General features: G+C 36.7%; 2 protein-coding genes and 1 long non-coding RNA gene across 11 annotated transcripts; 2 read left to right on the top strand and 1 right to left on the bottom strand.

Moving 5' to 3' along the window:
• The first annotated feature begins 210 nt into the window (after positions 1 to 210).
• LOC111260376 (uncharacterized) lies at positions 211 to 2,082 on the top strand. Its single transcript, XM_022833085.2, has 3 exons — positions 211 to 1,036; positions 1,358 to 1,514; positions 1,845 to 2,082. The coding sequence occupies exons 1-3, from the start codon at positions 871 to 873 to the stop codon at positions 2,080 to 2,082; spliced, it is 561 nt and encodes a 186-aa protein (XP_022688820.1). The 5' UTR covers positions 211 to 870.
• LOC111260351 (major facilitator superfamily domain-containing protein 6) lies at positions 1,827 to 25,244 on the bottom strand. 7 transcript variants are annotated; one of them, XM_086968291.1, is made up of 12 exons: positions 24,972 to 25,240; positions 24,359 to 24,573; positions 12,227 to 12,447; positions 11,846 to 12,021; positions 11,321 to 11,456; positions 10,628 to 10,741; positions 10,222 to 10,442; positions 9,297 to 9,464; positions 8,868 to 9,104; positions 8,347 to 8,497; positions 7,958 to 8,113; positions 1,827 to 1,965 (listed from the first exon to the last, which is right to left on the bottom strand). In XM_086968291.1, the coding sequence occupies exons 3-11, from the start codon at positions 12,285 to 12,287 to the stop codon at positions 7,995 to 7,997; spliced, it is 1,383 nt and encodes a 460-aa protein (XP_086824417.1). In that variant the 5' UTR covers positions 12,288 to 12,447; positions 24,359 to 24,573; positions 24,972 to 25,240; the 3' UTR covers positions 1,827 to 1,965; positions 7,958 to 7,994. The 7 variants fall into 7 exon arrangements, with proteins under 7 accessions (XP_086824417.1, XP_022688769.1, XP_086824418.1 ...); XM_022833034.2 differs by lacking the exon at positions 1,827 to 1,965 and adding an exon at positions 4,778 to 5,222 and having other exon boundaries at positions 24,972 to 25,238; XM_086968292.1 differs by lacking the exons at positions 1,827 to 1,965; positions 8,868 to 9,104 and adding an exon at positions 4,778 to 5,222.
• Positions 16,581 to 19,634, top strand: LOC111260352 (uncharacterized). 3 transcript variants are annotated; one of them, XR_015311021.1, is made up of 4 exons: positions 16,581 to 16,985; positions 18,135 to 18,368; positions 18,941 to 19,004; positions 19,374 to 19,634. It is a non-coding gene; the product is annotated as an uncharacterized LOC111260352 (long non-coding RNA). The 3 variants fall into 3 exon arrangements; XR_002680289.2 differs by lacking the exon at positions 18,941 to 19,004 and having other exon boundaries at positions 16,585 to 17,368; XR_002680290.2 differs by lacking the exon at positions 18,941 to 19,004 and having other exon boundaries at positions 16,588 to 16,985.
• Positions 25,245 to 26,213: the final 969 nt, after the last annotated feature.

Consider the following 26,213-nt stretch of genomic DNA (forward strand, 5'->3'; position numbering starts at 1 on the left):
TGCAGGTAAATAATAAAAGGCGTTAACATGATGGCAAACTGCTATCGTCAATATTCGGTAATTTTATGTAATGTGTGTCAATACTACGATAAATAGAACTCGTTAAATGTGGGAGCTTATGAAACTCCTATAATTCATGAATTGGCATATGCATAATAAACCAATGTTGTTAGTAGTAATAATATAGATAGGCTATGGATTTCACTGAAGTTAAAATTATCTTAACGCAGAGAAATTTAACAGTATAGAAACAACGCTTCGCTATGGTTTTACAATTTACTACTCTCAATCGCAGTCATTTCTGTTGACTTGTTTAGCTTTTTGGATTATTTCAGGCTGCTTATTGTATTATACGCGAAATATTTTTCCTACTGTCAATTAGAATATCAACTTCGTCTTTAGCACTGTTCCATATGGGTAAAGTCTATCAATAACTTGCGAGAAAATAAACCTTTAGAAATCTCAAATACACTTTTACCGAATAAATTGTAATCCAAGATAAAGTATCGATTTTAGGAACTCGATTTTTGATAATTGATGCTTATGTTAAATCAATTAAGTTACCAACACTCAAATATCTGAAATACATTTATAATAACTATACGTAATCAACTTGATATGCTATTATATTATGCATATGACGGCTTTACAGGGCGGTTCATAGAATTGTTTAGACCTAGCGACCGGTTAAAGCATCTATTCCTTCGGATTGGTATGAATAAATACTTACTGGCTTCTTTGTAGTTTGTATCAATCCATAATCTGTGTTCCTTCCCATTCTCCTTTATAACGATTTGTAATACTAGATCCACTTATCTCACGTTTTTCGACGTTTATCTATTCATTCTAGGAACTTCCTTTGTGGCAGAGATGCAGCAAATTCTGGTAACGTTAGCTACAGGTTGCTTTTGGATGGCAGCAACAGCTTTGAAGTTGCAGGAAAACAGCGTGCCCACCAATTTTGTATCGAAACACAGACATATGCAGCACATGAACGGGATTAGACGCCCCTCCGAAATCCGGTCTCTGATCGCCTGTGAGTTTAACTTATATATTCTTAAATGTCTTCTGATTAACGATCGTTGTAACATGATAATAGACATTTGTCTGATAGCCAGATGTTTTTAGAAAGAAATAAGTGATTAACTTACCTAACCCAATAGCGGTAAACTACCTAGTGAATATATCAGTCAAGCATACCCTACGCAATGCTATTGATATCCCCTAATTTTAATCACCTCTATTTCCCATTGCCTTCTTCGATGCATGAGTTGAACATTAAATGAATACATTTGCGTATTGTGAATATGCGGTATTTCACTAATTATATACTTTTTTCTTCCAATTTGGGTAACAGCTTTGATTGGCCCTAAGGGTGGAAGCAATGGTGCGCCGTTTAGAAGCGTCTCGTCCCGCCTCGATTACCAGGAGTGTTTAAAAAGGTCGATATGCGAGGCTCACCACGACCGCATGAAGTTTGGCGTAATCGGTTTAGCAATGCAGTTGATCTTTCCGTAAGTGTTCGAAGCCAGCTGAACCGATTATATATATGAAGCGTATTATTGACTTACTAAACTGAGCCTTAAAAAGTATGCCATCAGTATAGACGATTGCGATCGGGGTTAGAGAGGGGCCAAGGAAATTTTTTGCCAATAGAACATTATGCTCAACCTCGAAGCGTTTTAGCTCTAAGCTGTGCAACAAAATTTTAGTTATCTTTTCGAAAAATTCCTCCAGCACTTATACCTGTTTCATAATGAGGGGCGGTGGCGATTGATCTCGGCATATCCGCATTGTGTTCACTTGTTTATGTTGTTGAACGATTTCGTGTCCATCAATTTCAGCCCATTTGATCGGAATATCTTTGGCTCGCGAATTCGTCGGCCATTTGCATTGGCCGCACAGTACGGTGCTTCGCGCCGAGCCGACTGCAGTTCACAGTACGACGGCTGTGTCATCTCTTGGCTAAAGGTGATGCAAAAGACTGTTGATTACATAATGGTGAAAAGAGACAACCGAGGGTCGGCTACCGTGCATGAGGCGCTTCGCAGCAGAGGTGCGACGTCGGAACGCAAACTATAACTTTCTTTAACGCAGCGGTTGTTACCACGGTGTCTAGCGTAAATGTATCTGATACGGCTTACTGTCGAAATCAATTACCATTATGAGATGACTATATCCGTTTAGTCTCTGCATACACGTACCTTCAAGAAGACTACGTGAGATCTTAAACAATCTTACACGAAGGTTTACAATTGTAAACCATGAATTAATAAGGGAAGGAGTCCAAAAAGGTATTTAAACGCGAAGCTATTACCTTTTGTAAGTAACATCTGCTTTGAAATTGTATAGCAATAAATATATAAACATAACTAAAAATATGAATACGACTTTCTATCGACGCATACGCATACGTTTTCAGTAACATAAATCTTTTTATATTCATCACTTGATGTGCCACATCTTATATAAGACTTGCCTGTAGCGTCAGTTCTTAGTTGAACAAAAGTTATTCGACAGATGCTTCGTTTTCATTTACTAAAATCAAATCTGGTTATTATAGTACAGATCTTGATGTACTGATTTACACTGTTTATTTTTAAAACGGCACTATGGAGTCTTGGCACTTTTGGATTTTTTGCTCTCTCCTGCCGAAGCATTGATGGAAACGAAAATATCAGTAACTTCTTACTAATTATATATATAATATATATAATATATATATATATATATATATATATTATAGTAAGAAGTTACTGAGTCATTTTAGTTAGAGAATAGAAAAACAAAACTATATTGTAGTGCTGACGGACACACCTACCGCGGCACTTTACTGCAGTTTACATTAAGCTCTAAATTAATCTTGACAAAGATTTCTATAAACGATCCAGCAATTATCTCTAGGGAGATATCCTATTACCAATTTTTTTGTAATTATGCCTGGTGCGGGTCGCCATCCCTACGTAGATGATTCAATATTAATAAAAACAGACGCATACATTTTTCGCTGTATCGATAGCACGCGCTGTTTTTATCAGACTAAATGACTCTGGACATGATATCATTAAATGTCACGTATACAAGAAAAAGCTCACAATTTTCGCAGAGAAGTTCAGAGAGATTTGATATTCTGAAATTGCACTTTCGACTTTTTAGGATAGCTTATAATAACTTCGGACTATTTGCATCTTACGTACTTGTTATTTATGTGTACTGAGAAGACGGAGATGCCATATTTGATATGAATTAAACAAAGGCTATTATTTAAAAAACTTTACCAAACATGTCACAGGTCCTTCATAGCCAAAGGAACCAAAAAATTCAATTTTCTCAATAAATGATGCATTGAGGCATAATATAGGCCAATGATATGTATCTATAAATTTTACAATGTTGATTTATGTATATGCAATCCATGTTAATATCATCTTTGTGTAGTTCGGTTTTCATGATTCAAATCTGTTAATTACAGTAGTTGCTAGCAGACACAATAAACTTGAGCGACTTTGACTTATGGTTTAATTGTCGAGAACTAATCAATGAATTCCGATTTTTGATTTACAATTAAAATCGAGAAAACTGTCGTGGTTGCTGTAGCTGTTTTGTATTAAAACGAAGTTATTCTTTACATAATATAAAATATTTAATTTTACTTTACTGCATACGTGCTGCAGTTGCCATACTGATTCATAATATAAAAACACGTACACATACGAGTTGTAGTGCTGGTTAAATCATGCTGATCTAAGTATGCGAATGAATATCGATAAAATATAAAAGCTCGTACGTATACGTGTTTTTATATTATGAATAAGGAAGCACGTATGAACTAAAAATTATAACATTTTATATTACGTAAAAAACAACGTAAATAGTTAAAACTGCTATAGGAACTATGCAGAGCTTTTTTCTAGCTTTGTCACGAATATACAGTATCGGGCAGCTTGCAATAGATTCCATTTGCTAGTTAAATTTACGGATCTGTGCGATGTTGATAACCTCTATTTTCTATTTTTCACTGATAGATACAACACATCTAACTATATATCACTAACGTGAAAAATACAACACTGGATCAAAATTCGCCTCTTACATAAGTGCTAACATGGATCTCACAAAGGCCTGATATAGCATTTCGTCATGTGAGAATCTGCATCATCTCTTACTGAATCTTTACGCTTCACAGTCGATAAGTTCTCTAAACGAAATTAAAGGGCATCTCAGTTTATGCTTTGTGTAATCGTTATGTTTTTAATAAATAATGCTTCACGTTTGACCTCACTAATAGAACAAACAGCAGGTCACCGGCATAAAATACAACATATTTAAATTGTCAGATTGCTTTATCAGCAACTACCAATTGTGAAAAGAGCAATTATTTGGTCAAAAGAAAAATGATGTAGCTAAATGGCTGGATTTCCAGCTGGTTTCTCATACCATAGTGAGTTTTGTAACTGGCTGTCTAGTATATTGAGCCCCTTGCAGAGCTATAAATTAAGACCAAAGAAACTATTTATGGGAACATGTTATTGATCTAAATTTTGCTATTTTTTTATTGCATCATGTATCACATCGCTTGCCGATGGAATCGGTTTATCTCAATAGCCTAGCTATACTGACAGCACTATCTTTGCCTTTAATCTCGAGTTTCACTGAGTAGGTAATTACATGCATAACAATACAACAGTGAATATGATATCCGGTAAGATAGAACTCTATTCAACGTGTGGAAAGAAAGTACAGAAAGTCCACCTAAACCTAAAGAAAGACTTCTCCCTCCAAGTCGCGTCCACTTTTTTATATATCATATTTTTGGACATTCTTCGCTTGCATGCCGTAACTAGCACAACTATTAGAACCACTGATAAGTTATGTATAAAAAAAAGCACTTTGTATTAAGGGAGTGCAAATTTTCACTTTTATGTATTGTTTAGTATTTTATGCCATAACAACTTTTTGTATAATAAACAATAACATCATGCAACTTGTTGTTCCGAAGTTCTAATTAGAATATAACCCAATAGAATTCTATCACGAATGTTCCACTTGCCACAAATAGCATTGATTGTCATTTGATTCGCTTAGCACACTGACATAGGTAAGAATACTAGGTGCTAAACATAAGACTATGAAACATACGGAACCACTTGACGCGCGTTGCTTGCAGTTTGGTGTATTTTTTTTCGAACTCGAGTCTTCCGAAAGTTCAGAAGTTGCTGCCGCTGGAGGTCAAACCGTAACAAACATTATACAACATTTAACGAACACAATTAACGGACACTAAACAGCTATCGCATAGTCACATTATAAATGAATGGGGATTTAGAGCACAAGGTCCAACTGCCATTGAACACACAAGAAATAAAAGGATTCACCGATAATTTGGCAACAAACTGTAGTAATATATTGGAATTACATGTTGGTTAGAAATAACGTAGCGGACCAAATTGCACTTTTACAATTATTCACATTGTTACTACGCTGACTATCAACAGTTTAGTATAATTACTTTACTTATTTTAACTTATTAAATATTTATTTTACCCACTTTTTACCCATATTTATCTCGTATTTTTATTATTGTACTGTTAGTGTATTATATAAATGTACTTCAGTCTTTGCAGATAAGCATCCACTATAAAAGCAGAATACATTATCAGCAAAACGTTATCGGCTACAAATTTATTTTAACTTAATCGAAAGCGGACCGCAAGACACGTATAATATGTGATATATATTATTATATATAGTATTATATATATATATATATATATATAATATATAATTATATTATATATATAATAATAATAGGTACCACAGATAGTGCAAAGGATTTAACACTCGCACAGATACATTTGCAAACAAAATAGACATCTTACGAGAAGACATACTACATATGGTAATGTGCTAGTGATAAAGGAAGAGTAGTACAAATCTCGTGGAAACTAATCAAAAACCAAAGCAAAATCAGGTCGGAGTTTATAAATCACATTGTATTAACTATTTGCGAAGACTGAACAATTGTGCGTATTATATGTACAAATAGTTGCTCGCGTGAAGAGGTTGACAAAGGGGTACTTGTAGGATGAACAGCTAACGAACTAAACAGTAGAGCGAATACAGCGAATGCACACCGGCAACAATTCTTGTGTTGGACTTTTCGGTTGATTCCGTGTCTTCCGCTAAGGATCCGCTAAGCATGGACTAGTATAATGCGGTCAACACATTGTACTGTTAATCGTTAATCGCTTTTCAAGGTTGTATTATAATCATTTGCTGCTCGCTGTCGCAAAAACCAAAGAATATGTCTATTATAGGAGGATTAGCATTCTTAAAAAGATACATTCACTTGGTTGACCCATAACTGACGCTTGACGCGTTAATAGCTAGTACATTATGGTTACTGTACTTTACTAAGGAAATTACTAACGCTCTAAGGTACTTTTTACGGGAAAAGTTTGATTTCGTATCAATCTAGAAAAAATGGCTGCTTGGCACTTTGGTTAGCAAGATTCTATGGTAAAAATAACTCTGTAGCTTCTTGAAAAGTGTTAGTTCCTTTCACATTGTACTATAATGAAAAATTTTATTTGCGAGGTTTTCTATGGCCACTGCCAAACCGGTTTTCCAGTGATGCCATGATTGTTGTTCCGACCTTGCCGTTTACTAAAGCTATCGTCTATGCTCATGTGCATGGTACAAGATATATACGTTGCGTATACAAAGACAAAAAAAATCAAAACACTTAAGAATATCAAATAATAACGAGGATGACTTTCATTGTTAGTGTCGCATGAGTACATAGAGCAAAAGCAGTAGTTTACATGTTCTAACAGGAGTATAAGAGGCGACACTAGGGAACAAGGAATAGATGGATCTACTAATCAAAAAGCTATTAATGAAAGCGATTCATTAACTGAACCGTTTTTGGGTTCTACTAAAAAACTTTACTTTTTTTTGTAAGTAAACTTTTTTTTTGAATGGCTTGTTTTCCATACCGCGCTATATGGATTTGAACAGTAGTATTTTAATTCATCAGGTGCGTTTCAACCCTTTCAAAATGATCCGGATCACGAAAATTTCATAAGGTCATATACTGTTGTTTTTTTACCTTAACTAATTTACACTGTTCTTGACTTTTCTAGGGCCTCTATATTGTGTTTCGCCACTGTTTTAAAGCGCTGAGTCGCAATCTGCTTTTCACTGGTGTCGGAAGCCTACTACTTATCTTATAGTTGTTTTGAGATCTAATTTTTTGTGCTTAGTATATATTCATGCACGTATAGGCAACTCGTGGCAGTGATGTGACAGTATATTTTTCCAAGTAGCCACTAAGGTGGTTAGGTAGGTGCAATTTTCACGTGACAAATCACGTGGTTCATGCTCATTCGCTACTGATTGTTATCCAGACTTTAGTTAATGGTTCATTATCAGAGCGGAGAAGTCGGTTTTGAAAAAATTATGTATTTCTTCTCGTTGCCCCGGGTGCGCATTTCCCATCTAGTGGATACTAAAATTATTGCCAGACACGCATTTATTTGTCGCATTATTTCATCGCATAAGAAAGTGCTATAAACGCATTCAGCTAAATTGTTTGTAATGCAGTAAACACAAAACAACGCAGAGAAGAAGCGTGTCAAGTTTTCAAGAAAACGGTTAAATAACATATACGGGTATTTAAAGTGAAAGATACCTGCTCATCGGTATTAACTCAAAACGGCTAAATCGTATTCGAAAATTGTCAGAACTATCCGTGTCAAATTCTATAAATAGAATTTCCAAGTCATCAACCAGCTAACTGGTTGGCCTAAATGATATAGCGAATCTCGGAGTATTGCACTTGTGCACAGATGTATTCGATACACAATATAGTTTAATATATTTTAATATTTTCCATCCACTCTCTTTTTCAGTATTGAATCAGTACTGAATCAATGATACAAAAGTACAAACTTACCTGAGTACTTGCTTGCCTGATTGTTGCGTCCCATAGATTAACTAAGCGCGCAGAATGGTACACAGGCCAATGCTATGAGACCCATTATCTGAAATGCTGCTCGAACTCCATACATATCAATAAAGCGACCACAGACGAAGTTCCCTATCGAGACGCCTAACCATACCAATGCAAGACCCAATAATTCACAAATTAAAATAGACTTCACAAAACCTAACAACTTCGGAAATGACAAACTTCTTTAGCAAAGGCGACATCATTTCATTAATTTTTAATAACAAATACCTCACAAGCTGATCGACTTCACAACGATATCGGTCACGCTATTCCAGCCGGGCTCATCGTTATACTTATTATGTTAGTTCCTTTCGAATATAATCTACACGTACCTATTCCCTCGTAGACAGCGCCAAAAAGACATTGCATCGTCCCGGCAGTACCCGCTAATGCGGATATATTAGCAAATCCAGTGAGAGACACGTAGAATAAGGGGAATGCCCCTCCGCCGACAACGTCGATTAGCAGCGCGTACCAAGGATCCTACTAGTAGAGGATACATTTGTAGACAAAACAAAGCAGCACGATAATTAAATTTTGGTAACGATTAGCTCTGGTGGACAACGAGTATATCATAGTCATATAATGACTGAAATATCATTTATACATGTAATTTTATATTCATTCATCCCAGGTAAATATATAAAAATTATATTAATCTAAAAAGGTTGGTTGTATCTGGGCTAGATGTTAGACTCTGTAGTAACGAGGCTTATACTGGTATTTGTGTTAAGCTTAATAGAACTTGTTTGCGTCGATTCCAAACGCACTGGTCTATAGAACGTGAGGCAGGTAAGACATGCGGTGAACTAAACTAGCCTTCTTCAGCACTATGGCCTAGAATGATACGCACCTGTAAAAACGAATATCCAAGCAACTTGACGGCTAAACAGACGAATGTTGCCGTCATGCAGCCGAAGTAACCTAACCACTCCAAAAGGTACCCCGAAATGAAAAACATAGGAATTTCAACCACTAGTGACTGCATACTGAAGGTAAGTCCCGTTAAAGTCTTCGACGCGTTCAATTTTTCAAGCAACCAAACAGAATAGGTCCACACCGCGCCAAGCAGAATACCGCCCATCAGTGACTTCGAAGCCACAAAGGAAAAAGAATCGATTAGAGGATGACCTATTTACCTACATACTACCCTTAGTCGGAGTGACCGTTTCCACCGGAATAAAATAAAAGTAAACGCAGATCTAACAAAGGAAGAGTGAATTCAAAACGAATTTAATTCTAGTAGTATCAAAGAAATTGTTGTCTTCATACTTGTACTTACCCGAAAAGTGAACATTATTACTCGAGCATTTCTATAAATTGTTTTCAAATCTTCGAAAAAGTGCTCGGTTGTTGTCGGAGTGATAAACCGTGGTGTGAATAAGAGCAGCACGTTATTAAGTACAATTAATACAGTGAAACCTATTATAGCTGGAAGAAACTTCCTCATCTGAAAACGAATGAAAAAAGAATCTGGCATTATCCTTAGAGGTTACATAACTATACATTTATTATTATATTTTTTATTATTATTTATTTGTATTATTTTTATTATTATTATATTATTATATATGTATATTATATAAATATAATATAAACAAATTATACATCATATGTCTATTATCCTCATTGCAGAAAGAACCGACTCATCTAAAGATAAATTACCGTTTTAGAGATGTAGCAAGGGCTCAAAAAGTAAACGCCAAATTACAAGAACTTAAATCGCTACTATAGTTTTTTAGGAGTTTCTGTATATACATATATATACATTTTTTTCTTATTTCCCGTATTCTAAAGTACTTTGCTATATCTTTGGGTATTAGTTTCAGTTTAAACCCATTATTCGAATACAAGCCCTAAGGCGCTTATTATATAAGAAGCACTATGATCTACGTTTTGCTCAAATTTTTTAATATATTGTTTTTGTTTTACTAGTTTGGCAATGAACAGCTTTGTTTTTTTTAAGTCTTTGTCCTACACAACAGTTACATTTAGGATCAGTGGAATTCAGGAATAAAACGAAAGTCATTGCACAATGCTTGAATGCTTCTAATAGACCCTAGTTGGACCAGTTTTCATTCAATTTCGAAAATTTTGCTAACGTTCTATTTTGTAAACCGCTACGCTTCGTTTTGCAAGTCGCATCTTACGTGACCCATAAATGGCATAGTTCATATTGTTATGATAAAAAGACAGATTGAACTTACGTCGGAGTCAGGAACGGCATCGATTAAGTAGCCAACTAGGGGACTGGTAATTCCCCAACTGAGTGTGCCCCACAGTCGCTGTTGCCCAAATAAATAGCCATGGTCAACACCGAGCGTTTCGTAGCACGCCGCGTCGGTCACCGAATATAGAGTTGAGCCCAGAGCAAACGTTATGGTCACAGAAACTGCGTATAATAACAGCCCACTTGTGTATAGATGAGCTGTAAATATGCGTATTAATATTGTAAGACCATTCATAAGAGGCAAAGTATGTTCCTAGTAGCACTGACCAGAGGTTGAGGGTAGACAGATGGATCTACCTGGTGTTTACAGGTAAACTTTTATAGATGACTACCGTATGCTCCCTTGGCCTTCCTTAAATGTTACGACAGACGGTTGAACTTACCAACATTCGAAGAACATTCCACGGAACAACTCATAGAACAGTCTGTGCTTTCATCTTGGATCAACTTGAAAGATCGCTTCGAAACGTCTCCGCAGTTAAGATTGCATTGACTGCCTGGAATCGAAAACAGGTGGTACAGGAATCGACTGGAGCACAAATGTACTCAACAGTACGTACATCGTTATCTATAGATCACATTTATTTTCACAAAGTTCATGTAAATACAACACAATATAATATTCATGAGGAAATTTTCTTTTATACACAATAGTGTACTGTTTGATAAAGATAACGAAAAACAGCGAAAGGCACAGCTCTTTTTCAAGTGTCACGCTTGATTATATAGTGAAAATTGTATATTTGAATATACAAATAACTGGTGTGTACTTATGAAATGGCACAAATTATCTTTATAGCTAAATGGTATGCTCTTGATTATGCATTTCTACCCATCCGTACCATTGTGTAGAAAACACCCGTGTTGTCATTTGGTAAAATGCTGGATTAAATGTTTGAAGATGAAAGTCGGCTATGTTGGTATATTATTGAATACATAACACGTGCTTGTAGTGGTAGCAGCGGCACTTCCAAGTGGTCAATGCAACGTTAACAAATTGATTTCTGAGTGCCTTAGTCAGTTAGCAGATAATATTATTACTAATACCAGAAATGTCAAAATTGATTGTATTGCACCTTTTTTAAATGGTATCGATCCTGCTAAGGACAAGGTGGCTGGACAGGTAGAAAAGTTTCGGCTCACGAACTCTTGTTCAGTCGTTGACAGCTGCGGCGTCAGGAACACACCCCAGCAGAATACCAATAGGAGAATCTATATGAGAATAATTTCACAATGTTCCATGAAAAAACATGGTGACATTAGTTGTAATAATTAAGGTGAAACAAAGGTTAAAAACTGACAAAAAATTAGAATCGTAGCTGGCGAATAGCGGCGCATATAGTACGAAGTTAACGGTTGATATCTTAAGCGGATCCACCTTTGATAAACCTTTTTTCCTTGAAAAAGCGGCATTATTATTAGTAAGATAAGGTTAAAAAACACGGCATTACGAACATGACTATTCAGAAACGTATGTTTTTTTACGGTATACATGTTCTAGACGTAGATATGCCCACGACATTACTCTCTTACATCTAGTTTTGTGGGTGAATTTGCTAAGTCTTTTATAAAGATTACATGTCCAACTACTATAAGCTTACCTCGCACGTCATGATCACAGCAGTAATGTTTCGCATTTTGTCCGCAATCATTCCCGCCAAAGGTTTGAATACAGCTGCGGCAAGTGGAGCAATCCCCAATATTATACCAATATCACCTACTGAAATACCAGCCTGATGACCTACCACTGCCAGATAATTTATATAACACGCTTGTGCTGAAAGAAATCACCCAATCATGTGCGAGCATTAGAGCGACTGGGTCATAAAACGTTTGCCAAGAATTGAATATCTATGTGCTAATAGTAGAAATTTACTTCATTGTTTTAGATACTGCAATACAAATTGCTATCTAGAATCTCGCAGCAGTTACATAAGAGCATAATGCTTTTTTCGTGTAGCTTCTGGTGACTTTTGACTTACCACTGTTTAAAATGAAATAATGTGCCTTAATAGACAAGAAGTCTCGGTTGATGGTCATCATTCTCAAGCCACATTAGAGCTTCTGTACCCCAAAGAAGTACTCATGAAGTTGTTATGTGTCGACGAAGCAAAACGGTATCTGGATCTAATTATCATATAGACAGAATCATAGCCTATTTTCTGGTTGAAAAAAATCGCTTGGTTGAATCCATGACCGACACCTGAAAGTATACAGCATTATTCAAATTACAATTCAGTTTGCCTGGCAATGGAACTTACAAAATATATTCTTGGCTGCTCTTAACCCATTCTGCTTACCACAAGCAATACGAATCATTTATTTTTGCCGTATTAGACAAATTTAAAAGGCACAATCGATAAGATTGGGAAACAGCCAAGACATCTATTCTAACGGGATACCTCAATGTAAGCTGTAACCGAATGGTCGTCATCTCAGTGGACGAACTCATCTGCGTTAATATCCCTACCTTTAGCTCCTCCTTGTAACGAGATACGATCAGCTTTTAAATAAGAGCTACGACATCACGCATAGCTTTCTTCCGGGGACTGTCTTAGTCTATGGTAAGACAGCGATAGCAGCGAAACAAACACCAAATGTGTTTAAGGGGTTTCAACAACTGGTTCCATCCGACGACAACAAGTTGTTGTCAACGGCTCGAATTTCACCGCAAGGCTGCTTATTGTTATTTAATAAAAGAAAGACCGGACATAAGCTCGCAAGCACATCCTTGCCGCTATGGTTTTTATGACCTTCTTCTTTGCGGTGCTAGGCATTTATTTGCGATTGAAAAAAGCTAAACTGTTACCATTGTATGATTATTCGCAGGAACTCATTGCAGAAACTGGACCAAGAAATAGCCGATAAGCATGTCATAATGCAAAGTACTATATGCTATTTCAGTTTGCTTTCGTGAGCTTGATCATCTACTTTTTTTTACTGTCGGTCCACGAATGTCCGTTACAACTCCGGACGTAGTTGGTCACCGTAGTTTTTTTTAATATTCACGGTCAAACAGGTAGGGCCTCATAGTTCACCTATTTAAAATACACCTCAACACCTGATTAGTTGGTTGTTGAATATTTTTGAAAACAATCTTTCAGATATAAAGATGCTGTGGGTTTGCATCCAATAAAATTGTAGCATTTTACTATATAGCATAATGGATAACACCTGGAGCGCCGCAAACTAACATAAAGAAGATGCATAAAATTCAAAGCTTATCGAGTCGTACTCTTTCTCGTAAATGCTCAGTATATCATTTACTATGAGTATGCATACGATCGAAATCTAGACGTGCTGTGATATCTTGTTACTAAGTCATATTTTGCTACTGTTTCCTCAAGTTCTACTTATAAAAACGTATCTTTGAATCTTACTCCGTAGTGAACATCCCTTATTCGCTGGTAGGGATTAAGTGGTCCTTGTCTCCAAGATCGAACTTTTCCCAAAAATTCCCAAAGGCAATTCAGAGGAGATTGATATGTTGTTGTTTGTCCGTATTGTGACGGAAGGCCCGACAAGGAAGCCTGCGGCTTCAGCTGCTGCTTCTGTTAATGAAAGCGATTCATCTATCCGGTTGATACCGTTCTCCTGCTGATCTGCTTGAAGTTAGACAAAACTTTTCTTCTAACTTAGATGCAGTTTAAACCAGTACAATCCTACGGACACTGCGTCATTTTCCTTTTTCAGTAAATTTTATGACTTCATATCGTATTCGAATCGTATTTTAAAGCAAAGGCTTACATTCATAGAGCGCAAGCATTTGTTAGAATATTCATGAATTTGTACATTTATAATTCGATGACAGTGTAGTGAGTAACATGTTTGGCTGCTGAACTTAGAGACTCGTGGTGATTTAGGTGCAACTCGGGGCGAAGACGCGCTTCATGCTGGGTGCCGGATGTCAAAAGTAGTGGATTTAAGGCACAAAAAATACAGCCAGATGTAATTATGATGGAGTTCTCAGTAAGCTCAGAACGATATAATTTGCGCTACTATGCCAGTAATGATGTCTACTACCAACGGACACTAAAAACTCAAAGGTAGGTTATATATTGATAATTTGTAAAATTTTTTTGGGAAATTTTACGTATTTCACAAAAGAAGGGAAGGAATTATGATGGTAGCTATTTAGTAGTCTCCAAGCAGAGAAATCATCATGCCACTTTTTTTCTTACCAAAAAGTTGTTAAGGGCAGGAATCACAAGAAGAAATGAAGTTTCTGCGAAAATATTATATACATTAGTCAAAAGCATTCTTAAAAATTGAATCACTCATCAGATTATATGGTTTCTAGTTATCTCTATGCATCTCCTTATAGAGAACATAGTGTTACATAGCTGGCCTGATCGTCGCGCAATTCGATTCATTTCATGTTTGTTGGACAAGATTTTCAAGAAAGCCGTGCTTTTTGTGAGCATTCTATTTCAAAGCCATGAAATGATTAATTGCCAGCAATATCACCTTTCATTACTCTCAACACACCGCTTTAGGCATTCCACAAATTCTGAGCCTACTTACACTTTATACTTGGGTACGCGTATGATTGGATTCTATACCTAATATTATTTTACATGTTGTAATGCGGTCATCCTGATGCCTTTTATTCTCAGTGGCTAAATTGTACCCGTTGATTCGTTTATTTATTTACAGTAGAAATAACAATCACTCATGCCTAGATATTGAGAACTAAATCCCCAACCATTTTGAATAAAAAGACAATATAAGAAAGACAATAAAAAATAAAAGTAAAATGAAGTCTGATAAGACAATAAGCAAAACTACTAAACCTTTCTCCTCCTTTTTGCTGACCAGATGCGCGAATGGAATCCGTTAGAATTCTTTGGATCATAATAACCGAAATCCGTGCATAAAAGGACTCTATGAAACAAGATAGTACAAAGGTAAAAAAGGCTTCCTGTTTAAAGAATAATTGTATTGAAAGTGGAATTTGCCGAACTGATGAATTCAAAGGAGATCATTGCTGCGCGTACCAACGACACAGCATCGCGGAAAAATAGATAAATTTTTTACTTGAAACCCACCCAGGGCGTGGTGGATCAGTGCAAGCAAACGCAACTCCTCTGGCAAATATACTCGTCAAAATCTTCGGGGACTATTATGCTTTCTGTTCAACTATAGACTGTGTACAGCATTAGTTAATATCGCCCACTGCTAATCTTTTGTGTACGTTATTGTGCAGAAAGCGGAGTCCAACCTAAAAAGTCAAGCACGGAATTTTTTCATAGAAACGTTGAAATAGTTGTTACTGTCGGCATTTATATTGCTGCTTGGCATATAGGCAGTAAATAAACAACCCATCACTCCAGTTAGACCATGTCATTCAGTAACAAATTTTTTTTGAAATACGAAGGATACCGAAAAAATAAATTAGTTAGACGGCCTGTGTACGTGTTGTATTGCCTACTATTCTAATACAGGGCATTCTTTTTCGCAACAGTACAAGTAAGCACGTTTCCATGGTCATTCATCAAATACGAGCGGCTTTTAAAGGATCAAGATACGACTTAAATTTAAAATGCCCTTTGCCATCACATCACATCCGAGTTTCACATTTACACACCGCTGTCTCGAATGACTACAATAATCAACTAAAATGATTATGTAAAAAAAAGTCAATAAGTAAAGTGCTTATAAAATACAAGCTCGACTTCACATACTGCAACCAATTTATGCGCGCCACTGGTTCACTCCTTACATTTCTTATAGAGACTGGGCTTCCTCAGAGGCAGCTATATCCAATGTCAAACGGATAATGGCAGCACCATATGGATCCAGCATTGCTTAATGCTATCGTTGAAAATAAACGATGTCGCGAAGCAGAAAAAAATTATACGAGTACATTTGTCTAAATTATTACTCATCTATTATGTAGTCGAAATAGGTTCGCCACAATTCAACGCAGTGGAAGCGCCTGCGACTGTTCATGCTTACGGCCTAATCGTAAATTATTTCATATAATTGCATGCAAGTAAAGCAATAAACAACAAAACCACACGAAGTGGAACCAAATTGTTCATACTTGGAGGGAATGATAAAGAAAAATAAATGAAACATGTTCTATATTTTTCAAAACTGCAGCAGTTAACTGAGCACTGAAAAGGTGGGCAGCAGTTTTTGTCGTATGTAGGATTGTCGTGCGTGAACTTTGCCCCTGCTTTACGTTGAGACAGTAACCTAGATATTTGAAGTTCAAAGATATCGATCAGTGTGTCCAGAAACTGTAATTATTGTTGCCAATACTTAATTAAACTTAAAATTTGAACATTAAGACGTGAGCCAAAAAAATAATTTGAAAAAAGCTACGTCGTCGGCCACAGGATGAACTTAAAATGGCCACAGGGGGAGCCGTACGGGCTAGGAATAATTTCGTGTGAAAAAGTTAGCCATTTAATAAAACTCAAGGTGAATATTTTTAATTATAGAACAGGTTGTAGTTATGGGTAGAGAAAACGGTGCTCCATAACAATTCACTGTCAAGTTAAACAGATCCAAAATAATGAATCATCAAGCATACGAACAGGTGAAATTCTGCTACCCAGTGAGAAGTCGGCTCGGTTTTGAATGATCCCGGTACTGGGACATCCAGGAGTCCCTTTTGCCCGAGAAGAGCGGAGGTGCAACAACAAGGGCGACGTGCAAACTGTTCTCGAAAGCCAACTTCATCGGACTGAAGCCTGTGAAACGATCGTGTTATCCATAGTTTCAGCGTGAATAGTTATGCATGCTATATTCGAATTTTTTTGTTATGATTAGCTGCGATGTGATGCATATGTTGTCGATACTGCTTTGTTCGAATTACGCTACGCCAATAAAGCGGTGCAAATATCTTTCGAGAACGGTTACATGAAACACGTGTTAACAGGAATGATATATGTCACAACAAATACGAAATTGCTTTGGCTTAACTTGACATATATACACATGTGCGCATTTGTACTAAATCGAGTTGCACTCTGAGGCCACTTAATTTTTTCAATTTCCCTATAAAATTACCATCGACGCCATTCGGTTTCATAAATGCGCAAAATGCAGTGGCCCTAGGTCCACCTCACCTTGGATCACCTAATTCTCAGAATAATCATGCAATATAACTAAAAGTAATTATTTTTGACGATGTAACTATTAGTTTGCATTTTCAAAATGTAGCTTTAGTACAGCCGAAATTCTGGCCCACAAACAAAACAGTTATTTTTTGTTTGTTTATTCTTCAACAAATGTTCGATAAAAAAAGACACCTATCTGTTTCGTGCTGCCCCATTTCTTAAAATTTGATAAGAATCAGTAATGCAAATCACATCTAATTTCAGACCCGTGTGTATCTCAAAAATTCTGAAGTGTGGCAATGCTAAGATTTAAAGTCAGTTCTTTTTTCATGTATGTCAACACACTGGCACCGGCAAAAATGTAATTTAATATAAATATATTATAGTTAAGCGTTCGTAAGACTTACATTCGCAAAGTAGGCTTCAATTATTCCTTTTTGTAAAATATTATCAACCACATCCTTCCGTTTTTCGAAACTTGTGTATATCTCTCCGCCTGTCCTGCCTGAGGTGTGAACTAAGGATTTTTTGCTCACATGCATGGAAGTGACATTCAGCGAACTTTAATCATGTGTATCAACCGCACATTGACATGTATATGTGCATGAGATAGATCTTAGTTGATTTTTACTTTTGCATTTATAAAACATTGTCATATATTAGAGTGTAATGTAATAGTTTTGCTATAAACCGAAACATTCAGCTTACAAGCAATTATTTGGTAAAAGGCCAATCGGCTTACACAGATAACCAGAATATATCCAACTGGCTTAATAGTTAGGCTTTCAAATGATTTTAAAACAACTTGCTATTTTTTCAGAGCGGATGACCACACTGTAAAAGGCTAAAACAGTTTAGTCACAGTACGACAAAACAAAATTGCAACCAACGGATCGATGGCGAACGAATCGAACGGAGGCTTTAGATTCTAAAAGGAATATAATTAAAAATAATCAACTTACTACACTAAAGCCGACATAATTAGTTCAGTAGAAGCCATTCATCGTTATCGGCTTTATTACCTTTGGATGGCCTTGGAACACGATAATACAGGGTAATTTGATAATGCTATATTATTCATCGTTCAAACGAAACTGCAAATTTCCCTCTCTGTTTTTGCGTGCGTAAATAAAAATTCCCTAAAAAACAAAAAAAAACCTTCACCCATCGTAACATGAAAGAAGGTGAGCGGAATTGCGAAACTGCTCCAATCAAGTGGAATAACCACACTATGTCATACATAATATTTCACGTTTGTTCTTTGAATTCTGTGACGCCGTTGTCATTCTGTATTTTACATTTCAAAAATACTCTAATTTTAACAATAATACAGAAAAGCTATCATCCAAATGAAGCTTTTGCGACTTCAAATAGACTTTGCCTGAAACAGGAGAAGATCGACTTTTTACTTCTAATTTCTCAAAGACATGAGTCGTTTGAATAAGAATAAGCATCGATTCACAGGAAAATCATCGGTCACTCGTACTCTTGTTTGTTTGATATATTTCAATAAACTGGATTGAGGGATTCAATAGCCTGAGTGTTACAAGGTCGCACCAGAATTATGTTTAATAACTCATTCTCATCGGAATTAAACTATGTTTTTGCGCTGTTTTTCATTTTCAGTTAATCAGTACTTTTACTAACGAACAAGCCCTTCTTTAAACCCTGCGTTCTTGGGCCAATAAAGGTTAGGTCAGGTTTTGCAATCATTATTAGGCTGTACGTAACTAAGAAGATCTGAAAAACCCACAAATCAAGGAAACGTTGGCCGATCTGTAGTAGATCAATTTTACCGATCTGATTCTCTGATGCTGCATATCCAGCCTAATGTAAACTAGGGCATGGGTGCACGTCAACAGCTATCCCCTTGTACAAAACATACTGGCGTGCATTTTCAAGTCGTCCTCGGCATAGAACGGGTAGTGACGCCCCATATAAAATGGCCACAAAACCTAATAGCGCGTAACATAGTGCTCTAGCCTTTCACGTCGCCTTTGTTTTTATTTTTGTGTGTTCTAATCGATAGGTTTAAATAAAATAACTTGTTCTGTTACAGGCGTGTGCGCCGCGTTTGCCAGTATATTCGCCTTTACAGAAATATCTACTCGATCAGCTTGAGTTTACACGCAGACCTCCCCAAGCTTGAGCTTTACCAGCTCAGAGAATGGGTAGCTTATAGCAACAACTTTACAAAGTCGATTTGTGATTCTATACCTGTAAGATAACTCTGAAAATAGGATAATAACACGCGATGTTCTTTGCTGAACTCCCTTAAGCAGCGTGTAAATACAGGAAATAAATTCAATTGAGGTCCAAATCAACGCTGTATTCATTGTAGTTATGAACAAACTTTTTCTAATGTTTTAAATAGGCTTCCTGCAGTCTTATTGTCTTTGTAGGAAATAAAAGTACTTCCTTTATTTAAAGACGGTTAGAAAACACTGTCTGCAAACAATCCAAGATTTAAAGCGGGTCTAATGAATTTCATGAATGTTTATAATGATGATCTATATTTCTGATAATATCCCCTTGTAATTTCAATGGTACGATTAGTGGCAGTCTTTGATGGCTGAACAGTTCTTCTACCTCAGCGGTTAACGTGACGCTAATAAACTTCACAGGTAGGTGTTTGGAGAAAAACGACGGCCAGCAAGACTACAAATATCTCTTACGAGATATTGAGTTACTTTACGAGTCTTGTCAATAAGCACTGTTACTATTTGCTGTTCAACCGAACGATTTATTTCCGCTGACTTAAGATCAGGCAGAAGTTTCGAATCGCATTCTAGAATCCACGAGCAAAAAAGCACAGAGATTAGAAAACGCAGCGAAGCACTTTTTGGTAGCCTGAATCATGCAAGCATGACGATACTTCAGCGACTTAGTAGCTTACCAAAATTGATTATAGTTCGGTTTCACGATTACAAGCCTGAGAGGTTGTATCGCCACAGGCTGTGACGTTCGAAACTGCGACGATCGCAAAATCTGCTTCAGATGTTCCCATTATCGTTTTAACAACATGTTGCTTTCGTGTTCCCTCAGATTACAGATTAGAAAAAGCAATTACGTCAGTATAATTCTAGAAAATGCCACTTAGAGACTTAGGGAAGAATGTATTTAGAAATTAACTGTCCCTCGTTTATCAATGTCTTCATACCGTCAATGCCCAATGTATCCTCGTTGTTTAGCAATCTTCCGTACTTGAATTGCTGTCTTTGCTTTTATAAACGCTATAACGTTATAAGCTATAAGCTTAAATTAAACAGCGAATATATACCTGCCTCGTATTTAATAATACAGAGAATAATAAAATATTCAACTATATATTTAAATCAATGCTATTACACAACAATGTTTCTACGAATGATGCTCACATCTTTCGCATCCAAATAACCATGCCGTAGCTGCGTTTTTCACAGTGATTCTGTGGAAGAGATACTACTATTCCTTAAGAACTACTCAGGCAAAATAGCATTCATAATGGGACTGCGCTTCATAAGCACCTACGAGCACTACTGCTACCCACGCTAATTGCTCTTTCTTTCTTGCTGGTAGTGCACTGTCTATTTATGTAAAAGCAAATATGTGGAAATCGTCACAATTACTTTTCTAGGGCCCAAAAAATTGTTTCAAAAATGCTGTTCTGAATGACCGCTTCACAAAGAGTCTAAAAAAGGATAGCTGTTAAGTTCTGATAATTTCAGCTTGGTGAATAATGACTCTAGTGAGATTACTAGTAATGCACAAAGTAGTAAATATTGTGTGAAAAGCCTTTCGGGTTCGGCGTATAAATCACAATTGCCTATATTAAATCCTTTAAATATTCCTATGTTGAATTTTTTTAAATATAAATATATAAGTATTGCCTATATTGAAATTTTTTTTATTTTGCAATTAAAAGCTTGCGCTTTGAATTGGATAAAATGGCACCAACAGCTACAAAATGAAAATACTTTGAGTTAGGGACTCAAGTTCTTATGCCCATAGGGGTCACATTTCTGAAAATGTGCACTATAGAGATTGTATCATACTTACAGAAACAGGTATGAATATTTGATAAATATTTGATGGCTACCGTGTGTGGCAAACAAGGTAGAGAGTATCGACGCGGGTCCCATATTAGAGTAGTACAGCAGCAAGTCAAGGGTTGCTGATTCAAGCTCTGCCAATGACATATACTACAAAACAAATCTGAATAAATAAAATAATTCACTAATAGAAATACCGCTGTAGCATCCACTGCAAAAGTATAAAGCCCTGCAAACCATACTAAAGGGAGAAGAACATGTATACTCGAGATCCAGTTAGATTTGTCAGCTCTACTTGGTCTAGTCTACCTACTCCTTTGAACCCGTCGGCAACATGTATTTGGCCTAGTGAAATTCATTGACGTGAAAAACAATATTATAATTTCTTAGTATTTTTAGAAATTTTCTAAAGTATAAAACCATATGCCTAGATGGCACAAGTTATTCGAAAATAGGCACAGTGTAAGATATTGAATCCAGTAAAACACGAATTTGATAAGCTGCGACAGAGCACTGACAGATAGAACTCCATTGAAGTTGTGAAATCATGCTTATTTGAAGTTCTAAATGCTAAAACAGTATTTTGTTCAAGGTATATGTCATGGTTCCGTATCTCTTTCTACAGGAGTTAATGCAATTAAAACTAAATTTATATAGATACAGTTCGAGTATTGACCATCTGTCATTTTTTTATATTTAGCACACTGCGGGAACGTTGAATCTTTCACTTTTGAATAATTATTTTTGATTGTCCCTATTTAATAGCTAATTATTAATATTAGCTGTTAAAAAAATATCATTACAATCAGTAAAAAATAGTGTAATTAAATCCACCGATCATTCTACCTGGTTTTCTTCATTTTCAAAGTTTAGGCGGTTCACTAAGAATTCCGGCCACAACAGCGATCGTTTCCGGATATCTCTGCTACGATCAAAACAACAGATTTACCAGCCTCGCTGACGAACTGTAGGTTAATAGTTACAGATTAGATTAGAGCACAATAGCTATTTTGCCGTTGACGCGCGTGAGGAGCTATATAATTTTTTAATGATAGCTGTTAGAACAACACAAAAACATTCCTTTGTGTTTGTTACAGTCAAAAACTATTAAGCTGGCGCCTTAAAGCCATTCGATTTTTCCTGAAATCGTATCAATAATTAATGTGGGCATTCGTGCGCCAAAAATTTTGTTAGAACTCAACGGAGACTGCTACCGTTGACGGCGATTTGTCCAACAGCTAAATAAATTTTCTACGGTAGTGTCCTATCCTTTACGAAGTTGTCCTATAATGATGAATATCAAAAATGGTTAAGACAACAAGCAAAGGTTTTGCTAATAGTAGGATTAAAAAGAACCCTTAATTTAGAACCTAAATTTGTGTGCGTTTCTAAAATATTAATAAATTTAAAATAAAAATTAAATAGTATATTGAACACCATACCATTCGCAAAATAAGTAAAGATGCAGATGAAATACACTTCAAATTACATATTATTGTAGACAGTGGCTTGAAGGCTTGAGAGGATGTTTTAATATAAAAATACACTCAACAAACCCGTGGCTAACCTACAAGAAAGTTAATTTTTTTTCATATTTATTGCAATTTTTTTCAGTTTATTTGCTTTACCAAAAGCACGCCCCCGACGCATAGCCGAAAATTCTCACTGAATTTCAATTAAAGTAACGTTGTCATAAGTTGGATTCCCAACATATATATTTGGCTCAGCTTGTTTGTCACAAAAACTAGAATGTTATCCTAATAAATCAAAGAATTGAATTTTGTTGGAAGCGTAATTTACTAAGTTTGGATCAGATCTTTATTAGTATTATTTGCTTGCTTACTATAATGTTATAGGTGACGTCAGTACTTTTGTGTTGATTGTCTGACGGCCAACGGGACCATAGACGCCAAAAAGGCAACAGAACCACTAACTTTTTGGACTACCTGCTGATCAAGCTGTTATTGTCGAAATAGTCAATCTCTGATGCCATGGACGACACAACTTTGAGAGCCAGCAGTGATCGCAGCAGAAAGGACTGCTATGCAAAACGATGGGTGGTTGATCTTAACCCAGTCAAGTAAACGCTTACTCAACTGTTCAGCTGTCACCATCTAAATTATAGCAAAACCAAAGTGGACATCATTTAATGAATCATAATCGTGAATATGGATTAAGCGCCTGAGTTACTATGGTGGAGTCCTATATATGTATACTCTTTACTACTGTGCGCTATCAGCTATCAGTCGATCTGTGCTTTTATGTTCTGGCGGAGATACTTTTCTATACATAAATTGTAATAATAATGTAATAATACACTACATAAAAATGTAGCATTGAAATCGGAGAGTACATTACAGGAGATCACTAAATTGGTTACATATTTCTTGGAATCACGAAGTACATTACAAAACAAAGTTTTCTGCAAAAGTAAAAGCATCGCAGTTCCAAATAAACACATCCAAATCGCCTCTCAATTTAGCTAGTAGAGATATTCACTTAGTACGTTGATAGTGTGGGAAAAACAGGACATGCATGAACACTGTTGGTTCGCTCACGTACGTTTCAAAAATCTTAACCAGACAAACAATTTTTGTTGTCCTCCTTCTGGCAATAGAGCGTAGCCACCGTTTTTAGTTGATCAGAGGAAATAATTTTTCAGATTTTTTTTGCGGTTGTTAGAACCCTAACAGTACGAGAATATGGCTTGCTAAGCATAGACAATGAATATAATTGAAATGATCATCAATACAAGCACGTACAGAAAACAGAATCGTCAAACAGGTAAACCCGATATCAGGGCTCGCTTTGTCTTTTCGCGTTCTAGAAGATCACTGACTATGGAATTTCATCTTAGCAGATATTCTACCTGCTCGAAGCAAACCTCTAATTGAAGCATTTTAAGATGCCGTGAATATTACATGCTCACATTTGGATGAATCTTACGCTGCCCACTATTGGTGTGCCGGCATTTTATAACCGTCGGTATAAACCTTACAGTCGTGGCACCCACCTGGAAGAGCAGGTTTGCACTAGGCAGCACTAGGCCATTGTCAGCCTTCTGGTCTCTCTCATTCACCTCTGCGTCGTACCGTCTGTATCGTTTTATCCGGTAGTCATCCATAGGGCACGATAAAACACACTGAGTTCATAGAGATAATCTGGCTTTCCAAACTCTGAAGCGCCTCTACTTCGATGGCTTTATACCTTGGGAAGAGAGGGAACAGCCTGTTCCGTTCGGTCACGTAACGGAAATATATTATTCAATAACCTGAAAGCTTACTTTGTTGACACACATGCTCAACCAGTCATCTAAAAACAACTAGTAATATGAAATGTTTCGAGAACAGCCATCGCGTTTCATATGAATGCCTCACATTAAAATGTGCCCGCAAGTGACTGTGAACTGTACTGTGACTGTTGGCGTTGTTATTGTGAACGTTCATTTAGTTGTATTTTCAAGCGTCGCAATATACATTCTCCCAACTTTCTGTTTGTTTATTTATAAAGTGCATCTACGCCGAGTAATGACTGAATAAAGTTCAGCGCCATACACAGCTGCGGCCGTTAGACTAATGAATATAGCAAAACGCATACAATACTGAGACGGATAAAATGGAACGCACCAGGCAAAATGACGAGCCGCTGCCTTCCGCCCATCAGAAACGTTGCGGTATAGATGTTTCCATATCTAGATACGGTAGTTGGTGACTACCAGGCACTAGAAGCGGGAGGGTCACAAGTACAATAGTAAAAATGGCGATAACCGCTGAAAGAGTTCCTACTTTCCTCACAGCTACCCACGTGACGCTATTCAGCTATCATACTTTTTCAAAGACAGAAGGCTGATCTTTTACACAGACACACATGGATAAATATTCAAATGCACCACATTTGCGCGCTCACCCTTAGCACGAAAGTGTACGCAAGTCTTTTTGAAACCCGTTATCTCACTCGGCCATTACTCTCGGCGCTATTCGGCGGCGTCTGGAGCACCAATTAATTTCTCGTCGATATCTACAGCCACACATAGAGTGTTCATGCTGCGAACGTACAACAGGCTTAGCTCGGCTGACCGCTGTGTCGGTCGCCGGTATCAAGGGCGTGTTTGGGCGAGGGTATTGTGCATTGTCGACCTGGAAGGATATAGTGGGGCAACAAAGGGTGATCAAAAGAAAGAAAACTTCTGAGTAGAGTAGCAAGCTCTTTGGAGGAGCAGTCCGTGTTGCAAATGCTTTTAATGTTTAGCCAATACTTCACATATCTAAATGAACTGACAGTCAAGCTATCTTTAAATAATTCTCAGAATTTCTTTAGAGAAATAGTGCGTCTAAGATCTGTGTGACAGGTCATACATCGCAAAGCTGGATATAAGATATTAAGATGAAGATTTTATAAACAGAAGGTATTACCGCTAATGTTACTCAGCCATATTTTCCCCAACCTTTGTTCCCAGCTTTATATCTTAGAATATAGAAAAGAACAGCACGTTTTCGAACGTGTAACATATTCGAGCTCGTATATCGTTTGGATAAGCTGATCCGATCTTGATGTATCCGTGCTGCGTGCACTTCATACTATATTAGCCCAACTGCAACCATTCATGGCAAATCATAAAAGATAGTTTTCCGCCAGTCTCGCGTAACTGTGTATTTGATACGAAAAATAGGGCTCTAGGGCCCAATACACTTAAATCCCATTACAGCAATGCCTACACACGACGGGTTGATTTCTCAGTAATCGATCTAAACCATTGTTTTGCGTAATATTTGTACCTAATACAGTTGTACAGTTTATTTGCTTGCTGCCAGTCGTAACCCCTACGCCAGAAAGAGCCGGGAAGCAGGAAAAGGAAAAGCAAACGATGA

The sequence above is a fragment of the Varroa jacobsoni genome, unplaced genomic scaffold (assembly GCF_002532875.2).
Source record: "Varroa jacobsoni isolate VJ856 unplaced genomic scaffold, vjacob_1.0 scaffold_431, whole genome shotgun sequence".
NCBI lineage: Eukaryota > Metazoa > Arthropoda > Arachnida > Mesostigmata > Varroidae > Varroa > Varroa jacobsoni.